Source organism: Lissotriton helveticus, chromosome 6, assembly GCF_964261635.1.
Source record: "Lissotriton helveticus chromosome 6, aLisHel1.1, whole genome shotgun sequence".
NCBI lineage: Eukaryota > Metazoa > Chordata > Amphibia > Caudata > Salamandridae > Lissotriton > Lissotriton helveticus.
Window position 1 is genome coordinate 1,585,715,033 of NC_136067.1, and position 20,471 is coordinate 1,585,735,503.

At 43.3% G+C, this 20,471-nt stretch overlaps 1 protein-coding gene across 4 annotated transcripts in view; it reads right to left on the reverse strand.

Moving 5' to 3' along the window:
• The window catches only part of LRP11 (LDL receptor related protein 11), a 287,031-nt gene that overhangs the window by 46,780 nt on the left and 219,780 nt on the right, over window positions 1–20,471 (reverse strand). For all 4 annotated transcript variants that reach the window (XR_013596241.1, XR_013596240.1, XM_078649382.1 and 1 more), the window contains exons 4-5: window positions 18,035–18,160; window positions 452–661 (exon numbers count right to left, since the gene is read on the reverse strand). Coding sequence is in view for 2 of the 4 variants with exons in the window: in XM_078649382.1 (XP_078505508.1) it covers window positions 452–661; window positions 18,035–18,160 (336 nt within the window). In the remaining 2 variants the exon portion in view is untranslated. The remainder of the gene's footprint in view (window positions 1–451; window positions 662–18,034; window positions 18,161–20,471) is intronic.

Sequence of the window (20,471 nt, forward strand, 5' to 3'; positions counted from 1 at the left end):
AGCTGCAGTACTGGGTATTAGGTGGAATTTGTGATGCACATTTTTGAGCAACTGTCATAGCCCTAAACATTTTTTCAGATCGCAGATTGCTGGGTTTATAAACTTGCACATCCCTCAACCGAAAGGTCCTTCCTTAAATTGTGTTTTTCTAACTTTTCCTTTATTAAGTTTTTCATTTAAAGAAATAATTAATCCTGCAAATATACAATGATCGCATTTGTGCTTCATGCATAGATGTATTCGTTTACAATACCTTGGCAGGACATCAATGCTCAAAGTAATCATGCTCCTATGATCAGTTTGGGCCAATGTTACCATGTCCTGCTCTGACGCCATCTTATATTATTGCAGGTCTCAGTTGTATGGACACTTTGGCTGACAACTCACATCCCTCTCTAAAATAGATCCCCAGCAAACGTAGAAAGGCAAATGTAGAGTTTTGCCTTCTTACCTGGTATAAACTGCTCACTGTTTTCTTTCATTTCCGGTATCCTATTCTGCTCAGACCTTTCTTCATTAGGTGACACCAAAGGCTGCTTTCCTTCCATGGTTTGTTGGTCATTTACTATGTTAGCAACTTTATCCGTTTTAGCCGATACCATGGTCTTCTTCTCTATGTTGCTGTCCACTGAATGAGTCACTGTTTTTCTATCAGGACCAACTGAAGGAAAAAGAAAACACTGTTAGCACAGTTATGAATCTATCTACACAAGTGGCTCTCTCATGCCTAGGAAGGCCTATCTGAATCTTTGCATTTGTATTTTTCAGAGACGCATGACAATATCATTAGAACAGTGCAAAAACAGCCCTTCCTTTTTTGCCGCCATCTTTCTGAACCAAAAGTCATTGCTGGGAATCTTGCGGTCTGAGACCCCAGCAGCGCTTTCATGTAAACATATGCAAATATTACTGCTACTGTACATCAATGCCGCAAGGCCTCCTTCCACTAATTTATTACAGGGTGTGCTGCCGCAGCGGTAGGTCACAATACTGAGGTTGAAATGGTGACCTGCAAAAATATTACTTCCACAATATCGACTACTAATGTATGTCAAGGCAAGTATATACAGGTACCTTGCAGCGGTGGCTCCTCCACTAAGGCAGAAGAGCATCGCCCCACTGCTTCAACTGCAAGCTCGATACAAACAATAAAATGATAATAAAGCTCCGTTATTATCATTTTTTGTTTTGTTTTGAGCTTTAAGTTGAAGCCAGGTTAGGTTAGGCAGGGCGGGGCGGGGCGGGGCTTCCGTGACCTAGATGGAGGAGTAGTCGCTGCACCTTAAATGCGCATGACAAGTTAGCCGGCCGTCTCAGGCATGCATGTTCGCCATAGGCTGTATTGTACACTTTTTGGCAGGTCGAACTACAATACAGATCAACTATAATTTGGTGATCTAACACAGACAGTCACTTTTTAAATAAGACTCCTATTGATAGTCATGAAAAAATTGTTCAAAGGGCTTCATCAGCATATATGACTTTAAAAATGGAGATAAGCCTGTCCCATTGGCAAAATATCGACTTGCTTCACTCTGGTTAAAAGTGGGGGGGGAGGGTATTTTTATTTTCTCGCTACTCACTTGTTAATGTGATATTTCGGTATGCGGTGTGTTTACGTGTGGCATCTCCACATCATACGGATATCATTTTGAGTGACACCCAACTGCTACTTGAACGTTGCAGTAGTAATTGTAAATTGTAGCAAGTATTGTTTTGAGTGTAAGGTTCTAGAGAGAGTGTAATAGTGCCATGAGATATGCTTGAGATGTATATTGTCTTTGTAATTATAGGCCAGGTGCCTAAAATAACCTGTGTAATAGTGTATCCTGAGTACCTTCTTCAAGGGAGCTACAGGAAAAGGCACCTTTCTGACCTTGAAACTCGAATACCCCTGCACACTCTAGAAAATATATACAGTCAATTGGTGTCGACTCTGGAGAGCAAGGACAAAGCCTATCAGTTGAACAATAATAATTGATATCTCTTCAAGTCTTTCATTGGTAGGTGATGCCTTTAATGTTCATAACAAGTAAACCAGCCGACACGTGTTTCGTCGCGTTATGGGACAATCTTCCTGCGACACCTCAGGGCTAAAGACGCTGTGGGCAAGTGGTGGAAGTCACTCTGTCGGTGATAATTCCGACCCGACAGGGCCCGAGACTTGTAGGTGGAGGTTTGCGTAGTTGACTGTAAATCTTGCCAGTGTGCCTATGGTGCCGAAGTGATGAGTGAGTAAGAGTGTGGGACACTCTCAGATTTGTCACGTAGTAGTTGTGAACCCAAATTGTAAAGCACGTGTATAAAGTGTGACTACACAGAGCGATATTGGCGAGTTCCTTAGAAAACGTAGAGAGTTGAAGCTCGAGAGCTGAAGGTTCGGATGTGCACGTTTGAAGCGTGGCGAGCAAAAGTACACGGAATACTTCCTGGCATTCCTATTCCTTCCCGACGTGTTTGTCCGTAGTGTTCGATCGCTCTGTGTACCTGGTAGTGGTAGACCACTACCGGGTGCAGGTGTATTCGAGTTTCTTTGTATGCAGTGTTGACACTTCTTAGAGGGTTATAGGGTTTTCCCCTCAGCCCCTCTGTTTTGCACCTCACATCTAACAGTGAATTAACTGATTCTAAGCTAATTCTTAGCAGTGCGCCCCTTCGAGTACATAACCCTTTCCAAGCCAATACACCTTTCTGACCTTGGTTAGCCAGTGCAGCTCTCTGCGAAGCCACTGTAAACAAAGTCTGACTCCCGGTTTTAGGTCCCACTTGCTGACACATCCATAATGCATTCCCTATAGTGTGCCCATCACAGCAGCCCCTCTCTTCGTTCACCACCAGAGCAAGACTTCTTTAGTAACATCCCCACAGCAGTGCCATGCAAGAACTTCTTAAATACTCAGAGAGTACATAAAACCAATTCTTTGGGTATAAGTAAGGGGTCAGCTTCCAGTCTCTAGCTAAGAAACTGAGCTGTTCCGCAGTAGTCTAGAGGCAAACCCAAATTGTTGATATTGTTTCTCTGTCCTGATGATACAAAGGCCTGAACTGTCATAGCAGCAGCAGGAACAAACAGCACTGGAATGCTGCTGCAACTAACACACACTTGCGTGAACACACTCACACCACAGCTGTCCACTGCCTTATTCTCACAACGTGCATGACTAATGGTTCCACAATAAGTGCATCCTCGAACTTTCTTTTCTGTTACAGTAACTGTAACTTTCACTAGCACAGGCTTCCACCAGAGGAGGTATCAAGCTGCTTCTTTACGCAACACTAAATAGTGCATCCTGCTGTTAGTTCCTTTTATTTCGGTACGTGCCTTTTGATTTTTACATCATAAATCCAGTAGTACAAGATCTCGATTAAAGAAATACATCAAATGATGTATACGCTTGAGAACTCTAAAAACTCGTGTTTGAAACACCCTTTCCGGTACAGGGCTGATTTTGACCCTTCTTTGATGCAGCCTCACATGAAGGTATAGGGACTTGACTAAAATACATGCTTTGTTTTGTTTCTACAAAACACTGCTATCCTATTTTAGTTCTGAACTTTGATTTATAAAGCTTTCAAATAAAAATGGAAAGGTGCATGTATTTGAACTCAACCTTATTTCGCTACACCCTGTTGCATAATATTTTACCATAGTGATGGCATTCAATTAATTATGCGCAATGCTTTGCAATTTTTATCATGCACTGATCTGGATACAGTCAGCTATAATTGAGTAAGAAAATTCATCTTTGTGAGACCTGTGCCTGGCTAATCTGTTCAAGTTGGCTACTGTAATCCACGTAATGCAGCTTTAAAATAGACTAACTTATTTCATTTGAGTATTTAGCCTTTTATCCATGTTCCTGATATCCACACTAAATCACTTAAGCGATACTAAAAAGCTCAATAGTCCTGTGGTGTCACCTTCTGTGATGACACTTCTTCTGATGTCACATGCAAATTAGAGAGCTTCACAGCTTCCCTTTCGTTCAGGCCCCAAAAATCCTAGGACTGGCCCTGAGCAGTGCTACCCGTCGACAGATGTCGCTACTCCAGGGAGCGCGTGCACCTGTCTGAACACTATGGTGCACTGGTGACTTGAAGCACAGCAGTGCACACTCCTAGACTCTGCTATGTGCCTCGGCTGCCACACTTCAAATCCCCTTCAAATCAACATGCAGGCTCTACGAAAACAGACTCCCCTTGCGCCTCGTTGTTTACTGAGGAAATGAAGTCATGATTGTTACAAATAATGACATTTTGAAAGTGATGAACCAGCCACTTCAATCACTTTCTGAAAGGTAGCCAAAAAACATAAAAAGGCAAAATGAAACATTTAATCAAGACCCATCTCTTAACACGATGGTATTATTTACACAAAGGTTGGAAAATGCAGAGCGGCCTACTGCGTTCGTGCATCATAACTATGTCATCACTGTATCTTTTTAAATTACAATTATGCCAAGTATTTTGTTTGCTAGTTTACCGAAGATGAAACACACAAGTGCATCTAAAAGTAATATGTTATGAAGTGATAGAAGACAAACTAAAGGCACGCAGTCAAGAAAGCACTCCCAACAATTTGTATCTTTGTTGTTCAACGGGCTATATAAAAAGTTGTTTTTCAGGTAACATCTTCAAGTGTTGACTAACAAGTGTAAACTGTGTGGGCACGAATTTCGGACAAAGGTTTCCTCTTTGTACCAAGTCGCCAGTGTAAGTTTGCTGCACCACTCTGCACTTTATCAAGGAGATACATTTGCTACACTTAAATAAAGGCGAGAAAAGGCCCAGTGGCTAGAGCTGCAGTTCTTGAAGCACGGGAACCCTTGAGTCGGTTGTAAAGTGCTTCAAATCCCTGGGCCAGGTACGCGCTATAAAAAATGCAATAAAACGTAAAGACTAACGGTATATCCAGCTGTGAAGACAAGTCATGTAAGGGCTATGACAGGGCATTGACATGAAATAAAAAGGCAAATACATTTGAGGGTATGCAGGTACTACATGCCTGGATAAATGCATTTACCTAAATAGCAAATGACCACTTCAAAGGCCCAGATCGCCTCATCACCTAACTATAAATGTCTCAATTTGAGGGAAAAAAAGTCTGAATTGAGACAAACGATCAGCTGTTTTGAGGGCTAGAGGTTTAAAGAATTCCTAATTAGCCATGCTCAATTTACTGTATGCAAAGTTGACAACACAGTGTTGAGGAGGTCTGAGATATTAGGGCTGAGGTATTCTCCTTATCAGTATTTGAATAAAGCAGAATAGATGTATGCCTCAATCGTGTAACTAACTTATTGTCAGGAGGGTCTCAATGTAGGCATCAATACCAAGGGGGACGGTGGCGTGTGGCACTTAACAGGCCATCTTGTGAGTCTAGAGGCTCAATGGAGGCACATGCTTGGAATGAAGAGGAGATTGAATCGGTGGCACAGATTCTAGGTCAGGACCGGAGGCGACAAACTTGTCCCTGTACAGACTCCCAAGGGAGCGTGGCCTAGGAATACGGACCCCCAGAGGGCGGGAACCACAACTCACCAAAAACGGCCGATACAGACTTGCTAACAGCAGGCGAGCGTTCACGGGGCGTAATGAGGCATAACGCTGCTTACAAGCAGTAAATCAGGCCGCCGATGGGCGTATTTGGCAGGCAAGGGCTAAGCTCGGCATGCGTCAGCAATGCGCGGAATGTTGAAGACGCGCGCCGAACGAGAGGACGCACACCGGCGCATCTGGCGGCAGGAAGAAGGCTCAGCGAGCCCGCACCACAACAAACTGCCGTTAGGGAGAGCGAAAACCTCCCACTGCCGAGCGCGAACCGAATAGCGGTAAACACGCTCAAAACCCAAGAGCACAGCAAAAATTAAAACAGACCAACAGCACAGCAATAATTGAACAGAATACAAAAAGCGCTGATGAAGAAACGTGTGGCGCGCTCAAGTGCTGACAGGAACAAAAGAATCACAGCATGAGCTCAAGAGCAGCTAAATACAGTAAATACATGCAAGGAACATATAACCATAAGGCGTAAACCCCAGTAAAACCAGTCAAAACTAAGTATAGGACTACAAACAGTCACAAAGCCATAGAGAAAAAGAAGGCACTTATCCTGGCTGCAAGCAGCGAAGAAAGAGGGAGACTAAAGAGGGACAGAGGACTACATAATCCTGGGAGCCATGTGATTGGTTCTTTGGAAGAGGACTATCTATCCATGGACACTCTATTGTTTTGTGTTTTGTTATTCCTTTTGGTTCATTGAAATAGTAGTTTGTTCAACTTTGAATGGCTGTTATGTAATAAACTGAAGAAAGAAAAGCATAATCCTCGCCTCCGAGTCCTTAATAGAATTGAAACTTTCCTTTACGTTAGCTAGGACATTTTTCATTATCACTCACTTTTGTACCTCATCCATTCTCACATCTTGTGGGAAGCACCAGCACACAGAATGCTGGGTAGGGACAATCTGAATGTTATTTGTTTACCGGTGATGACTGATCAACGTATCCGTGTATGATGCTTGAATCATGGCTGCAAGGCTTGATAGCACACACTGATACCACCATTCTGCTCCCTTTCTATTGAAGCCAAAATGAAACCTAAGTTCTTTAGAAGGAACCCCAAGACCGGCACTTAAACTAAATTGTGAATTTCCAGTGCAAAACAAACCCCTCTTAGGTATATGTATATGTTTACCTTCTTATTCTGGTGTCCTTGGACGAACAAGGTATCTAGCACCATGTGTATCTGGGATTAGTTATGAACAAAGAAGGCAAACAGACAAAACAAAACACAAAGGGAAAATGGCAAAAAAGTAAAATATAGCCAAAAAAGAAAACAGAGTGATGGCAACGAGAAAAGGCAAAGCGCAAACTAATTGAAACAACAATTACTTTGACAGTTGTCACTAAAACATATTGTAAAATAGACAGCTGTATATGACCAAAAGGCTACATTTTGATTGGCTCCTAGATGGTTGAACTCTACCCAGGAGATTTATAGTTTGTGCCACAGAACAAGTCTCTTTTTGTATCAACACACATCACGTTATTCACATATCAGCTGCCAGTGAAGTTCACAGAGTTCTCATAAAGCACTAGTGTTCACCAGCACAGAGAATGTGCTTGTACTGGGAGACAAGCTGCTGGAAAAGACATACTTTTTAATCACATGGACTAGGAAGGTATTTATGATTTTATAGAAAATGTGTTCTCTTTTTAGTTGAGTATTTTCTCAGCATAATGGTTCATCGAAAAGCACCAGAAGATTAGCATTTTTCATAGAAGCTAACCACATTAAGACTCACCACAATTCTTAAAATGAGTATGGCAGAATCAATAATACAATGCATCCCAACAGAACAAAAACAGTGGAGCCTTATCTCAAACACGAACATACACACACGATCTCTCTCTCTTTCTCTCTCTCTTTCTCTCTCTCTCTCTCTCTCTCTCTCTCTCTCTCTCTCTCTCTCTCTCTCTCTCTCCCCTCCCCCCATCCCTCCATCCCCCCCCAAACAGGTAGGCTTCTTGTTACTATTCACCTAAATGGTAACATGAAAAATACACCCCCCCCCCTCCACCCCCCCCCCCCAAACAGGGAGGCTTCTTGTTACTATTCACCTAAATGGTAACATGAAAAATACTCCATCTTATGAACAAGTAATGTAGCTGCGCAACACTTTCTGGTGGATGCTTTATTTAACATCGGTTCCTCACCTTTGTCATATCCCCAGGATCTGTAAAATGCTTTCAGCAATGCTCCCATGCGCCAGTGGGTGACTACATACCACCATGATAGTTACGAAGAAGAGTCACCTCTGCGTGCTGATATACATTTCTTGTAACTTTCTCCTTTTGCTTCTTCATATGTGGAGTATAAAACAAATTGTCTGAGAGAGTGTGCTGAATTCCTAACTTGGAAACCTTTTAGATAGTAAAGAGACCACTACAAAGAATGGAGAGACTGAAGGGCAGTGAAGAATCTGCGGTTATCAATAGTAATCACCAGAAAGAGTATTGCCAAAACTTCTAACCATAAATTCCTCACATTTAGAATACATACCATAGCAGTACCTCCCAAAGATGAAGGGTCTGAGGAGTGGATTCAGACCAAAAAGCCCTGCGGAACTAAGAGGATGAAGTGACTTTCCCACCAGACCTACCTGTTAAGGCAGTATTGTTTCTTGAACATATGCACTGATGCCCACATCACAACCTGGCAGACATCCAATACAAGACAACTCATGCTAAACCTATCTGAGTAACCTTGGCCCTGGTGGAATGAGTTGCAGACCTTCCGGGTGGTACTTCTTGGCCAGTGAGTAGCAGATTTTGACTATTCACCTAGACAGGTTCCTCTTTTGCAGCGTTTTGGACTATTTTTCCCCAGAAAATCCCACCAAGAGCTGGGCATTCATGTAATGGACTTTTGTGTGGTCTATCTAAAAGCTCATCACCTATCTTCCTCTTTCGAGGGGTGATAAAAGGCAAAAAATGAGGGCAAAGAATTATGCCAGAGTCATCACCCGGGTCCTCAGGACCAATTTGTCTGGAAAGAAGGTGGAGTAGAAAGTTATACCTAAAACCCCTGTGGTTTATTCATGCACCCCGCAAATGTTATGGCAATAAGGAAGACAGTTCTTAGTGTTAAGAACCTTATGGAAAAGTTCATCTCAAAAGGCATGCACAGGAAAAAAATGTAAAGACCAAGTTCAACTTGGTCTTGAGATTTTGAAAACTTGGTCTCAGGCAACTCCACTGCCCCCCGTACAGATGAGGTGACAATTCAAGCTGCTGATTCACGTGCTCAAGGCTCTACACAACCAAGGACCCCCCTACATTTACCACCACCTAAACTTCCCCCAACCGCTGAGAAGACCACGCTCCGCATCCCTTTCACTTGCCCAGATTCCCGCATCTACCGAAGCAGAAGTGGAGGATGCCCCTTCTCCCACATTGCAGAAAAGACCTAGAACAGTGTCCCCCCACACCTCCTGACCATCAAGTCACTTCTGGAATTTCAAATGGCCCTCGAGACCTGGCTGTTCGAATAAGCCTCCTGGACCTGCAAGTGCCCGGATACACTATCAGGCGATTAGCCGCGTATTATAAATCCTAATTGATTGAACTCCCATTTATGCATAACAAACGCTTTGGGAGCGGGAAACAAGTGCCTCAGACCTTCTATAAACCGCAATATAACTGATGCCTTAAACAATTTGGTAAGGCTGGTAAACAGAGAAAGGCTAAAAGAGTCAACAAAATAACTATTCCCTTTGTAAACCACAAGGCTGCTGGGATAACAAAAGTACTTCAGGATTGCTGCCCTGCTGCCGAGGCAGAAGTTCCTCCTGAAGTGAAAACTTGATCAGAGAACAAATACTAAGGGTCAGTTGCTATCGGTACCACACTCTGCTGGCCAAGTCCAGGGTGATGAAAATTAATTGGGCCCAGGCTGGACTAATATTCCTCAGAACTATAGGCAAGAGAGGTAGCAGTGCAAATGCAAGTTCTTGATAGAAGAGGTCTAACAAGGGCATACCCAACTGATCAAAGATGCCATGAGTCACTCATGGATGGAGATGCCACTCATAGGCTGCCAGACAGCGCCTGCTCAATTATTCCACTTTGGCATTCAGGGACCCAAGCGATTTGAGACTTGGAAGATATTTTTCTGGTCCAGCCACATCCAGATGGTTAATGTCTCCCCATTCCACCCCGCTTGTTGCAGTACCACATGGGGGTGGTGTTGTCTGTAGGGACCAGCACCAGCCCCCATTTTATTGATGTTGGGAAGGCTTTTATAACCAGGTGAAACACCAAAGTTCCAGAAGAAGGATACAGAGCTGGCGCTCTGCCAGAGACCAAAGGCCTCTGATAGCCTCCCTCCCAGATGGCCTCCCCAACTCAGCAGATGCATCAGTCTTCACTGTGAACTCTGGGCACGGAAGCAAGAGTGGCCGCAAGTCAGGGCTAGCACCTGTCAGCCACCACTGTACATTCTGTGCGGTCTCCTTCGAGGACTGAATGGAGTCTGAGAAAAAGCCCTGATCCTGGGCCCACTGGGATCGGAGGGTCTACTGAGCACCTGCATGTGTCACCTGACTTTTGGGATGAGGTGAATTAATAGGCCAAATGACCAAGAAGACTCATAGAAACCAGTACTAATCCCAAAATATTAGGATCATCTTCTGAATGTACTGGGGCAGAGGAAAGGCCTCGAGCGCTACTGTGCCAAAAACTGCAGCCAACGAATGGCACACATTGCAAGAGGCTCAGGTGGAACTTTGGCTCATTGATGGTGAACAGCAATGACGTCAGGAGTTCCACCGTTATGCACGAGTGGGCTAAACTGACTGTAGATAACCTGTCTTTAGCAGCCAGTGAGTCGTGCCCACTTGGGAGACACAACTTACTGCAGACAGAGTCCAGGTGTTGGGGTCAAGGTAACTGGAGCCTTTTCTGTCCCCGAGGGTCTGATCAGGAGGCTGGCCAACTAGACCTTGCAGTCACTTTGGTGGTCCTGGGTTCAAGATGCAGGTCCAGGACTTCTCAGTCAGGCAGCAGGGCAGCAGAGTAGCAGTCGTTCTTGAATAGCAGCACAGAAGTCCTTCTGAGTCTTCCACAGGCCCCCTTGCTGGCTGTGCCACTGGATTCAAGCTAGCCTGGCTGATGAGGGGTGATACAGTGATACTGTTCCCAGGATGCTTGTTTCCATTCCAGGGAGGACCCTACTTGGCAGTTCGGGCTGGTCTGTTCCCATGAGGTGCAGGGTCAAGATTGATTTGCATATGGCTGGGTCCAAACTTGGGCAGCGTGGTGAGCAAAAGAACAATGGATTTAACCTACCCTAGGGGTGACATATGTATCAAATTGGAAGGCCTAAGCCTGGTATAAGGTTTATTTTGCCAGGATAAAATGGCAGTTTAAAACTGCATAAACAGGCTGCAATGGCTGGACATGTTTAAAAGCCTACTTACGTGGGTGGCACAAATTGTGCTGCAGGTCTTACTACTAGCATTTAATGTATAGGCTATTGGTACCAGTTTACTAGGGACTTACAAGTAAATGAAATGTGACAATTGGGTGTAAGCTAATTTTTTCATGGTTAAAGGGAAGACGACAATTACTTTAGCTCTGGTTAGCAGTGTTAAAGTTTGCAAATTCCTAAGGCCAACAAACACTAATTGAGCAAAAACAGGAGGAGTAATGCAAAAACTTTGGTGGAAGACCACCCTAAGGCGGAAGGGAGAAAGATGGCGGCCGGTCAGTGAGCCCGGTCGTGAGCTCTGTGCTACTCTCACGCTGGAAAATGGTGCAGTCTGCCAGCGGTGAGCTTTTTTTCATATAATTCATCAGTCGGCTTCGGTATGGAACAGTAAAAAAGAAAAGAAACATCCAATCCCGGTTTCTAGAGCAGACGGGCAAGAGTTTGGTTCTTCCATGGACTTTTTTCGGACCTTCCTGCCGGCGGCATTCTGACTCTGACTCATACCCCCCACTGAATTTCCCTCCTTAGCAACGGCCGGTCAGGGTGCTTGGATTGTGGAGAGACGGAGAGACGGAAGAGATGCTAGTAAAAAACACACGAGGCTCACCTCCTGTCGCTTCAATCCCTGGGAAAAGCATATATCCGTTACAGCAACCCAGCTCTTTGCTCCATATACTCATCGGTCGGTGGGAGGCGGCATCAGAGGCAACCAGGAACTGCCGGAGGGCTGCTCAGAGAGTTGCCGTCTTCTTCCGGGGCAAGGGAGGTAGAGGCAGCACATACAGCGCATACAGTGCTGGGAATGCAGTAAAACCACGGAGCAGGTTAGAGGCTGAAAAAAGTGAATGGGAACAGGAGGAACCAACAGAGGACTTCCCGCGATTCTACCTGGAGGTGAACACGGAGAGGAAGGGCTCCGGGGGGCCGTGCTCTCAGTATATGAATCGGGTAAGCCAGGAAGAAGTCCAGAAGGTGGGGGGGGCACGAGGAGGGCGGACGAAGAGGGTTGGGAAAAGGCTAATCAGGAACAAACTGCTAGAGCAAGCCCTGGTATACAAATTGAGAAAGGGGGATCAGAGGGTGCTGAAATTCTGGAGTTGCCGGGTCAGATCATAGAGAGTAAAGGGAGATCAACTTACTGCCTAAGAAATAGGCTGTTTCTCAATACTAACCCAGACACGAGTACGAGCACCAAACTCCCTGTCCTCCCTGTCCTCCCCAGAAGCACCAAAAGAAAATCCAAGAAATCCGCTAAAGTGCAAACAAAGGCAGGAAAGACCACTAAAAAAACAGGGGGGTCTACAGATACACGGGAGGGTCCGGACTGTGCAAGGATCAAAATTACTCCCTCATTGAGATCCTTCTTCAAATTACAAGAACAAAAATTGGACAAGGAAAAAGAGGGAGAGAAGACTCGAGACTCTGTAGTCCAGAATAAAGTAGGAGTCTCCACTAATTACACCCGGAATCCACCAGGGCCCCCAATCAGCTTAACCATGTCAAATACGTCACTAGCAAGGGATGTAGACCATCTTACTCAAGACCTAGACCAATGCTCAGCTCAAACAGAAACCCGAACAGAGACTCATACCTCAACAGTACCTCAAACAGTAGTAGTAGCCCAAACTCCTTGTCAGATGAAAACTCTCATTCCCGCTCCCACTCCCACCGACCTATTCCTAGAAAAAATGATGGAAGAGATGAAATCCAGATTCATGATCTCAGAAGGAAATCAAAATAAGATCCAGGAAGCATGTGATCTCTTAGACTCCAAGCTAAATGCCTTAGGAGACAGAGTAACTGCAGTAGAAGCTGAGGTAGTCTCTATAAACAGAAGAGTGGAATCCAACTTAAAAGAAATTTGATCGTTGAGAGATGCGGATAAAACCTTCGCTGATAAGCTGGAATCATTAGAGAATAACTCCAGACGAAACAACTTCAGAGTCTTAAATGTTCCGGAAGGCAGAGAAGGTACAGACATTAAAAGGTTCACCATTGCGCTTCTGGAGGAATTCTTCCCATGGTGCAAAGAGCTCGGGCTGGAAGATGATATTCAGAGGGTGCACAGAGACCCGTTTGGAAGAAATAAGGAAAGAAAGAATCCGAGGAAGATCCTGGTGAATTTTCGCACATACTCAATCAAAGAGAGACTACTAAGCGAAGCAATAAAAACGGGATCATACAATAAAGATGATTGGTCATTCAGGATCCGTTCAGACATCTCAAAAGCTACGCAAGACAGGCAGTGGGAGTTGGGCCAGATGATGCCGGAATTGAAAGCGCTGGGCGCTACTGTTCAGATGAAATTTCCGGCTTCTCTCCGGATAATGTGGAGAAATAAAATGCACAATATAAAAGACCCCAAAGAAGCCGAAAATTTTCTGGAACAATTACGTGATCAGACGAAAAAGTAGATTGCACCTTTACATGCCTTGCCCAAATGTTAATAAAGCACAGAGCTCAAAAGAGGGCCATAACAAGCCCAAGGTAAAAGGGAGGTTTCTCCAGGGAAGGGGGGAATTTTTTAACGTATTACTTTATTTTTGCACTATAGAAAAGATAAAATGAAACAAAAATTACACACGGGAAATGGGAGCAAAATAGGGAAAAAAAAGGAAAAAACGTCCTCAGCAACAATTAGAAATAGAAGGAGTACTTGGAGCCCCGTAAAAACAGAACGAACTAATCTCAAAAATGAATAAAATTACAACTCATGTCAAAATAATATCCTGGAACGTGAATGGTTTAAGAATTAAGAGTAGAAGAAGGAGAATATTAGAATATTTAAAAACAATAGATAGCGAGATCATAATCCTCCAAGAAACTCACTTACAAAAAAAAGAGTGGGATGACATCATGAAAAAATTGCATTGGGTAGACTCATATATCTGCACTAATCAAGAGTGCGTTGTTAAAGGCATTGCCATTCTCTTTAAAAAATCTCTGAGGGTAAAAGTGGAATTTTCAGAAACTGACCCAAAGGGGAGATGGGCCCTGGCTAGAGTAAGGATACGGAACAATCCGTTAACCGTGGTAGGTTACTATGGTCCAAACATGGACGACCCGGTTCCGCTGCAGACCTTGTACTCTCATTTACTCTCGGCTTCTTCCCCAATAATTTTAGGTGGAGACTTCAACATAATACTCGACCCAAAAACAGACCGCCTCCCCATTAGAAAACAAATTACTTTGCCAAAAATGAGAGATTGGTTGGGGGTATACAAAAGAGATCTGGGCCTAGTGGATATATGGAAACTAAAGGGGGAAAAACAGAACAATTTCACTTTCAAAAACAAAAGACTCGGAACCCAATCAAGAATCGACTTCTTTCTGCTGGAGCGTGGTCTAGTTGAAAAAACAGTTAAAGTAGAACATATCTCTGCCCACCTTTCGGATCACTCTGCAGTCTTGATCACCTTGATCACCTTGAAACTAGACTCTATTAAGGAAAGTACAAGATGGACTTTGGACTTTGGACCGTACAATCCTCCTAGACCCCCAGATCATTGACCAGCTAAAAGTAAGGACCGAGTCTTTCTTTGAGGATAATAAAGAAGGTACTTCGATACAGACTACCTGGGACGCTTATAAAGCGGTGATCAGGGGACACATCCTAAGCCTAGCAGCCCATAAATCAAAGAGCATGAAACAGTCAATATTAACGTTGGAAGAAAAAATCAAAATCCTAGATATACAAATAGCCGCAGCAACTTCTCCCTCCCACAAAGAACAACTAGAGGTGGACCGGATGAGTCAAAAAGATAGTTTAACAGAAATATTAGAAAACAAAGTGCGAGAGAAATGGGAAGCCAGCAAATTCGCCCACTATGAATATGGTGAAGGTTGTGGCAAGATGCTCGCCTGGAAAACTAAGACAGAGCAAGCTAAGAATAAGGTTGTTTGTATCGACCCCAAAAACCCAGCGGAGAATGGGTCTGAAGAAGCCGTAATAAAACAAGAATTCCACACTTTTTTCTCAGATCTTTACAACGAGGACTGTAATCCCAAATTGGAAGAAATAAAACATTTTTTGGATCCCCTAATTCTTCCAACCTTATCAATAGAGTTGAGAGAAGAACTAAACGCAGAAATCTCGTCCCAGGAAGTAGAAGAGATATTAAAAAACCTTAAGAAAGGCAAAGCGGCAGGTCCAGATGCTCTACCTAACGAATTTTATACAAAACTAAAAGAAGCATTACTTTTACCCCTAACCACACTATTGAACAAAATATTTATAGGAAAAGAGGATCTTCCAGACTCATGGAATGAAGCGACAATTACCATCCTTCTAAAACAGGGGAAAAGCCCCAAAAAATGCGAATCCTACCGTCCAATCTCGATCTTGAATTGTGACTACAAGATCTACACACAGATCATGGCAAAGAGACTCGGAAAAATAGCGGGACTTCTAATAAACAACAACCAGAAGGGCTTTATACCCGGAAGACAATTACAAGATCTAACGCAAGAACTATTCGCAGTTATAGATCTCGCCACCATCGAGAAAATCCCTCTATCAATAATCACCATCGACGCCGCCAAAGCGTTCGATAGAGTTAACTGGGTATATCTATGCGAAGCTCTGAAAAAATTTAATCTAGGGGTAAATATCCTGAACATGGTCACAAAAATATACTCCTCTCCTAGAGCTCAAATCTTAATTAATGGAAGCCTTACCTCTAATATACAGATAAAGAGAGGAACGAGGCAGGGATGCCCCCTCTCCCCCCTGCTCTTCAACTTTTATATTGAGCCTATGGCGGAACATCTCAGAATTGATCCCTCTATATCTCCTTTTTCCTTCCAAAACTGGACTAAGAAGATTGCCCTATATGCAGACGACTTGATGATTTTCACAAGCAACCTCAGTGGATCAATAACAACAGTCGAAGAGGCCTTAACCAGCTTTGGAAGTATTTCTGGTTATCAAATCAACCAAGATAAAACGGAAACTATGAGTTGGAATGATAGTTCAATTAGCCCTTATAATAAGGTTAAAATCAGATATCTTGGTATAGATTTAGTAAAAGACTTAGACAGGGTGACCCTCATTAACATACAAAGAATAGAAAAGGAAGTGAAAAAGTTACTGAAGGTATGGGAGGGACTCCCCTTGACCCTACTAGGTAAATTGAACTTAATAAAGATGTCAATTCTACCAAAATTTACTTTTGCTTTTGGTGCCATCCCGCTGGAATTCAAAAAAGAAGTAATAAAAAGAATCCAGAGCGAAATCGCAAGTTTTATTTGGTCTTCAAAAACCCCCAGAATTGCCTGGAGCAAACTAAGAAGGAAAAAAGTGCAGGGGGGGATCGCAAGCCCGGATCTCTTTGAGTACTGCAGAGCTTTTTCAATTTAAGTCAACCAGAAAGCTCCTCAATACATTTGAAACTTATCCGTCGTACCTCCAAACAATGACTAACAAAACCAGCCACTTCCTATATAAATTTGGACATCTCAAATTTTTCAAAAAAATTAAACTTAAGACGCTGAAGTTTGCGGCCAAATCTTGGTTCGGTATAAGATGCACATTGAACATTCCTTACCACAGTGACTTGGCCCCCATATGGGACTCCCCTGGCACCCCAGAGTGTCTTAAAGACAAACTAGCACTCCCGATAAAATCAGCAGGAATAACCAAGTGGGGTCATCTAATGTCTGAAAACATCCTTCTGGACTGGAACACCTTGTATTCAAAAACTAATGGCCTATTAACAAAATTTAAGTTTTATCAACTATCTAGCTGGGCTAAATCTCTTAAAGAAGTTAGAGCGGGCAATCTAACCTTGGAAAAAGAAATGCAGAAAAATGAGACTATAAAAAAAGAAATTTCGCTTTGGTACTGGGCCTTGATTCTGGCAGGGGAAGAAGAATTTCGGATTCCGGAGAGAGTATGGGGGAAAGATCTGCCGACGCTGGAGTTAAACAACCAATGGCAAGTATCTATGAATAAATGCTGGACAATTGTAACATCAGCTGCATTAAAGAGAAACCATCTGTTCACTTCTCATAGAGCCTACTGGACCCCGAAAAATCTGTCGAAATTTGCTGGGACAGTAGTGAAAGTCTGCCCAAAATGTGGATTGGAAAGGGCCAACGACTTACATATGTTTCGGCAGTGCCCCCTTCTCGACGGATTCTGGAGTGATGTGGGTAAGACACTTGAGGGGGTCCTAGGAAGACATCTAAATGTAAGTATCGACTTAATTATATTTGGGGTAAGGAACCCAAATGTCTTAGAAAAACTCTCTATAGCACAGGAAAATTTACTTTTCATGTTAATACTGCTGGCAAGGAGAGAAATCTGTGTGAATTGGGTAAACCCAGTCCCTCCATCCCATAGTGATTGGTTAACATCGATTTTAAGAATATATAAATTTGATAAAAGAAAAGCCCCAAGTAAAAAGCTTAAATTTTGGGACATCTGGGAAAATTACCAGATAAGCCTAAGCTAATTTGTTTGATTAACTGTTCTTGTATTTGTTTTGATATTGCTTCTAAGGCTGATACGGCGCATAGAGACCAATACAAAAGTCCAATGATTATGTGTAAGCAATAGAAAATCAGGAAGAAGGCCTGTTTGAGTAGCCAAAATGGCTAGCTCTCCCCCCTACACTAAATCCTTCTACAAAGTAATGGAAATAAGGGAATCCTCCTCTCTTTCAAACGCTCCAGGGGAACTGTCTAGATACATACACTCGGATATATGACGGTGAAGGCTAAAATCAAAGAGAGTTTGGGGCCCCGGCAACTCCTTACTAATAAAATTGCACTAATGAGGACTAAAAAAAAAAAAACAAAAAAAAAAAAAAAAAACGACCACCCTAAGGCTGACAGGTCTAACAATAGCCATTTGTTAATTGAATTGCTATATTTAGAGTAAATATTAGGATAGATTGCACATAGAACTTAATTAGGTCTGTAAGACATCAGTAATAAACCCTCTTATGGAAACCCAAGGCTTAAAATAACGATCTTCTCTGCTTATTGGTTGTTCAAGATCAAGAACTCATATTTTATTAATGTACATTGCATTACTCACAGTTCTGGCAAAATGCTTCATCAGAACCATCAGGACACTGAACCACTCTGTCACAAGCCAATGTGATGTCAATGCAGCAACCGTCATCGCAGGTAAACTGATAGCGAGAGCAAGATCCTGTGCAGCCTGTTAGAGCAGAAAATACAAATAACAATCATGTTCCAGAACTATAGGAAAAAAAAAACCTTTACATGTTAAATAAACGGAGATTCAGTGGAGAGAAGATATATGAACCAAGGTACTTCTGACTTCCAAGCAAAGATATGTAACTAACAGAAAACAAATAAAAGTTCTAAACAGTTTACTAGATAGGATTTCGTAAGATTCTCAAATCTACATCAGGAAATGTGAAACATACCCAAGCTAATAACTCAGGGGCTGATTACGATGGCGGAGGGATCGCCACCGCCAGATGTGCGGTGGCGGTCCCTCTGCCATCTGAATACCCATTTCCCCCCACCACATCAGGGCGGCGGGGGGAATCGTTCCACAGGCGTGGCGACCGCAAAGAGCGCCTGCCACGCTTTCGCTACAGGCAATCGTTGCGATTGCCCGATCACAATGCTGACATCAGCCAGCCTTTCCATGGTGGTGGAACTGCCATGGAAAGGCTGGTGGAGGTTGGCTTCGGGTGGCCCGTTACAGGCCCCCTCTGTGGTGGGGGGGGGCCAGTTGTGCACTCCCTGCATTTCCATGCACAAGGTGGCAGGTACCGCGTGGTGCCTGCCACGTTGTGCAGGGAAATGCACAACATGGCCATTTAACATTGCGGCGGGTGCTGCAACCAGCAGCACTTGCCGCAATGTTAAATTGCCAGATGCGACCGCCGCGGTGGCAGTCGCATCGTAATTAGGGGTGCGGGACCGCGGCATTACAGACGGGCGGTCCTGATCCCGCTACGATGGCGGGCGTACTCAAGGCCCGCCTGCCATTGTAATCGGCCCCTTAGAGTTGATAAAACCTCACAAGTTGATTCCTGCAGGAGACTCATTTGTACTCAAACCTCCTTGCCTATTAAGGGCAAGAAAAAACGTCGAAAATCTCAAAAGTACTGTTGGCTCCAAAGAACAATGAAACGATCTACTCACTGAAAGATTTTCTAGGAGTAAATCCACAATCAGGGCGGGAAGTGGGCATCATATGCCTAGAATGCCCTGTAAGCTTGTGCACACCCACAAACTTACACCTGTCTCCAAACCTTTGCCACCTGTGAAAGGCAGGAGGAAATCCCTATCCAGAATGTAAAGGTGTGGGGAACACCCAAATAATTGGTGGTGGGGTCGGGAAAGGTGTTTCTCCAATGAGGAAAATGTTTTGGGTTGACAACAAAAGGAAAAAGTGCATTGGAACTTGTGATGCCCATTTTATTCATGCAGAAATATATGCTATGAGTTTTTCTCAAAATCTGCAGCAGCCTGGAGGCTCCAAGTGTAACCTGGAAACATTTTGTTAATGCCAAAAATTCACAATTCTATAATTATGCAAGATCAAATACATGCAGCTGTAGAATTGTTATCTGATTGAGAACAAGACCCAAAGTATTTATTTCTTTAAATGTGTATAGGAAACAGCATACATAACCAACACCACCACTCCCCACTGATGTAGGGGTTTACAATACATTTGCTGGTAGCGTCTACCACAAATAAATCTGTTAAAAAAACTCAACATATCAATGTATTGCTAGCTGCCATACTACATTTCCTTCAAATATTAATATTTTAAAATCCCTAATACTAACGTATCCAAGTAAATATATCAGTAAACATGGTGTTAAGTACTCAGTCCATGGCACTTAGTGGAAAGCAATACACATAGGAAACAGAGCCCTTAAAACCTATATAAGCAGGCTCTGCAACCACACAGCAGACTACCAGGCAAAGGAAAGACCCGCATATGTGTCTTCAGCACAGACTGACCAGGAGCAGCAAGCAAATAAGACTGCTCACAGATACACCCTCTACCCTTAACACAGTGGTATGAGACCACAAGCCATAAGAACTATGGTGCAATGCTAGTATGAGGCCTAGGCGTGAAGTGTCTACGGGTGCTTTGCTTTCATAAAGGGAACACAATTATTATGATACTTCTGAGGTGGTCTAGAATAGATCTGCGGTTGAAGAACCCTGAAACTTGATCAACTTCCATGACTGAAGAGGAAAACATCAGTAACACAAGTCACCTTGAGCATATGAGTAAAATCAAAATAATGTCAAACAGAAATTATCTATGTGCAAAGGGTTTTCAGTCTGTTTTCTGCACCAGCAAAAGGATATGACATTGAACAGTGGTTCCTCTTGTTATATATTTAGAGATGATTCAATTAGCAAGACATAAAATATTGCTAGGAAAAAGAACGCAAAACATATACAATTCAGTGATCAGAGGAAGGCACTCCTCCTTTAAGCTCCAGAATCACTTTAAGGTGCAGCTTCTA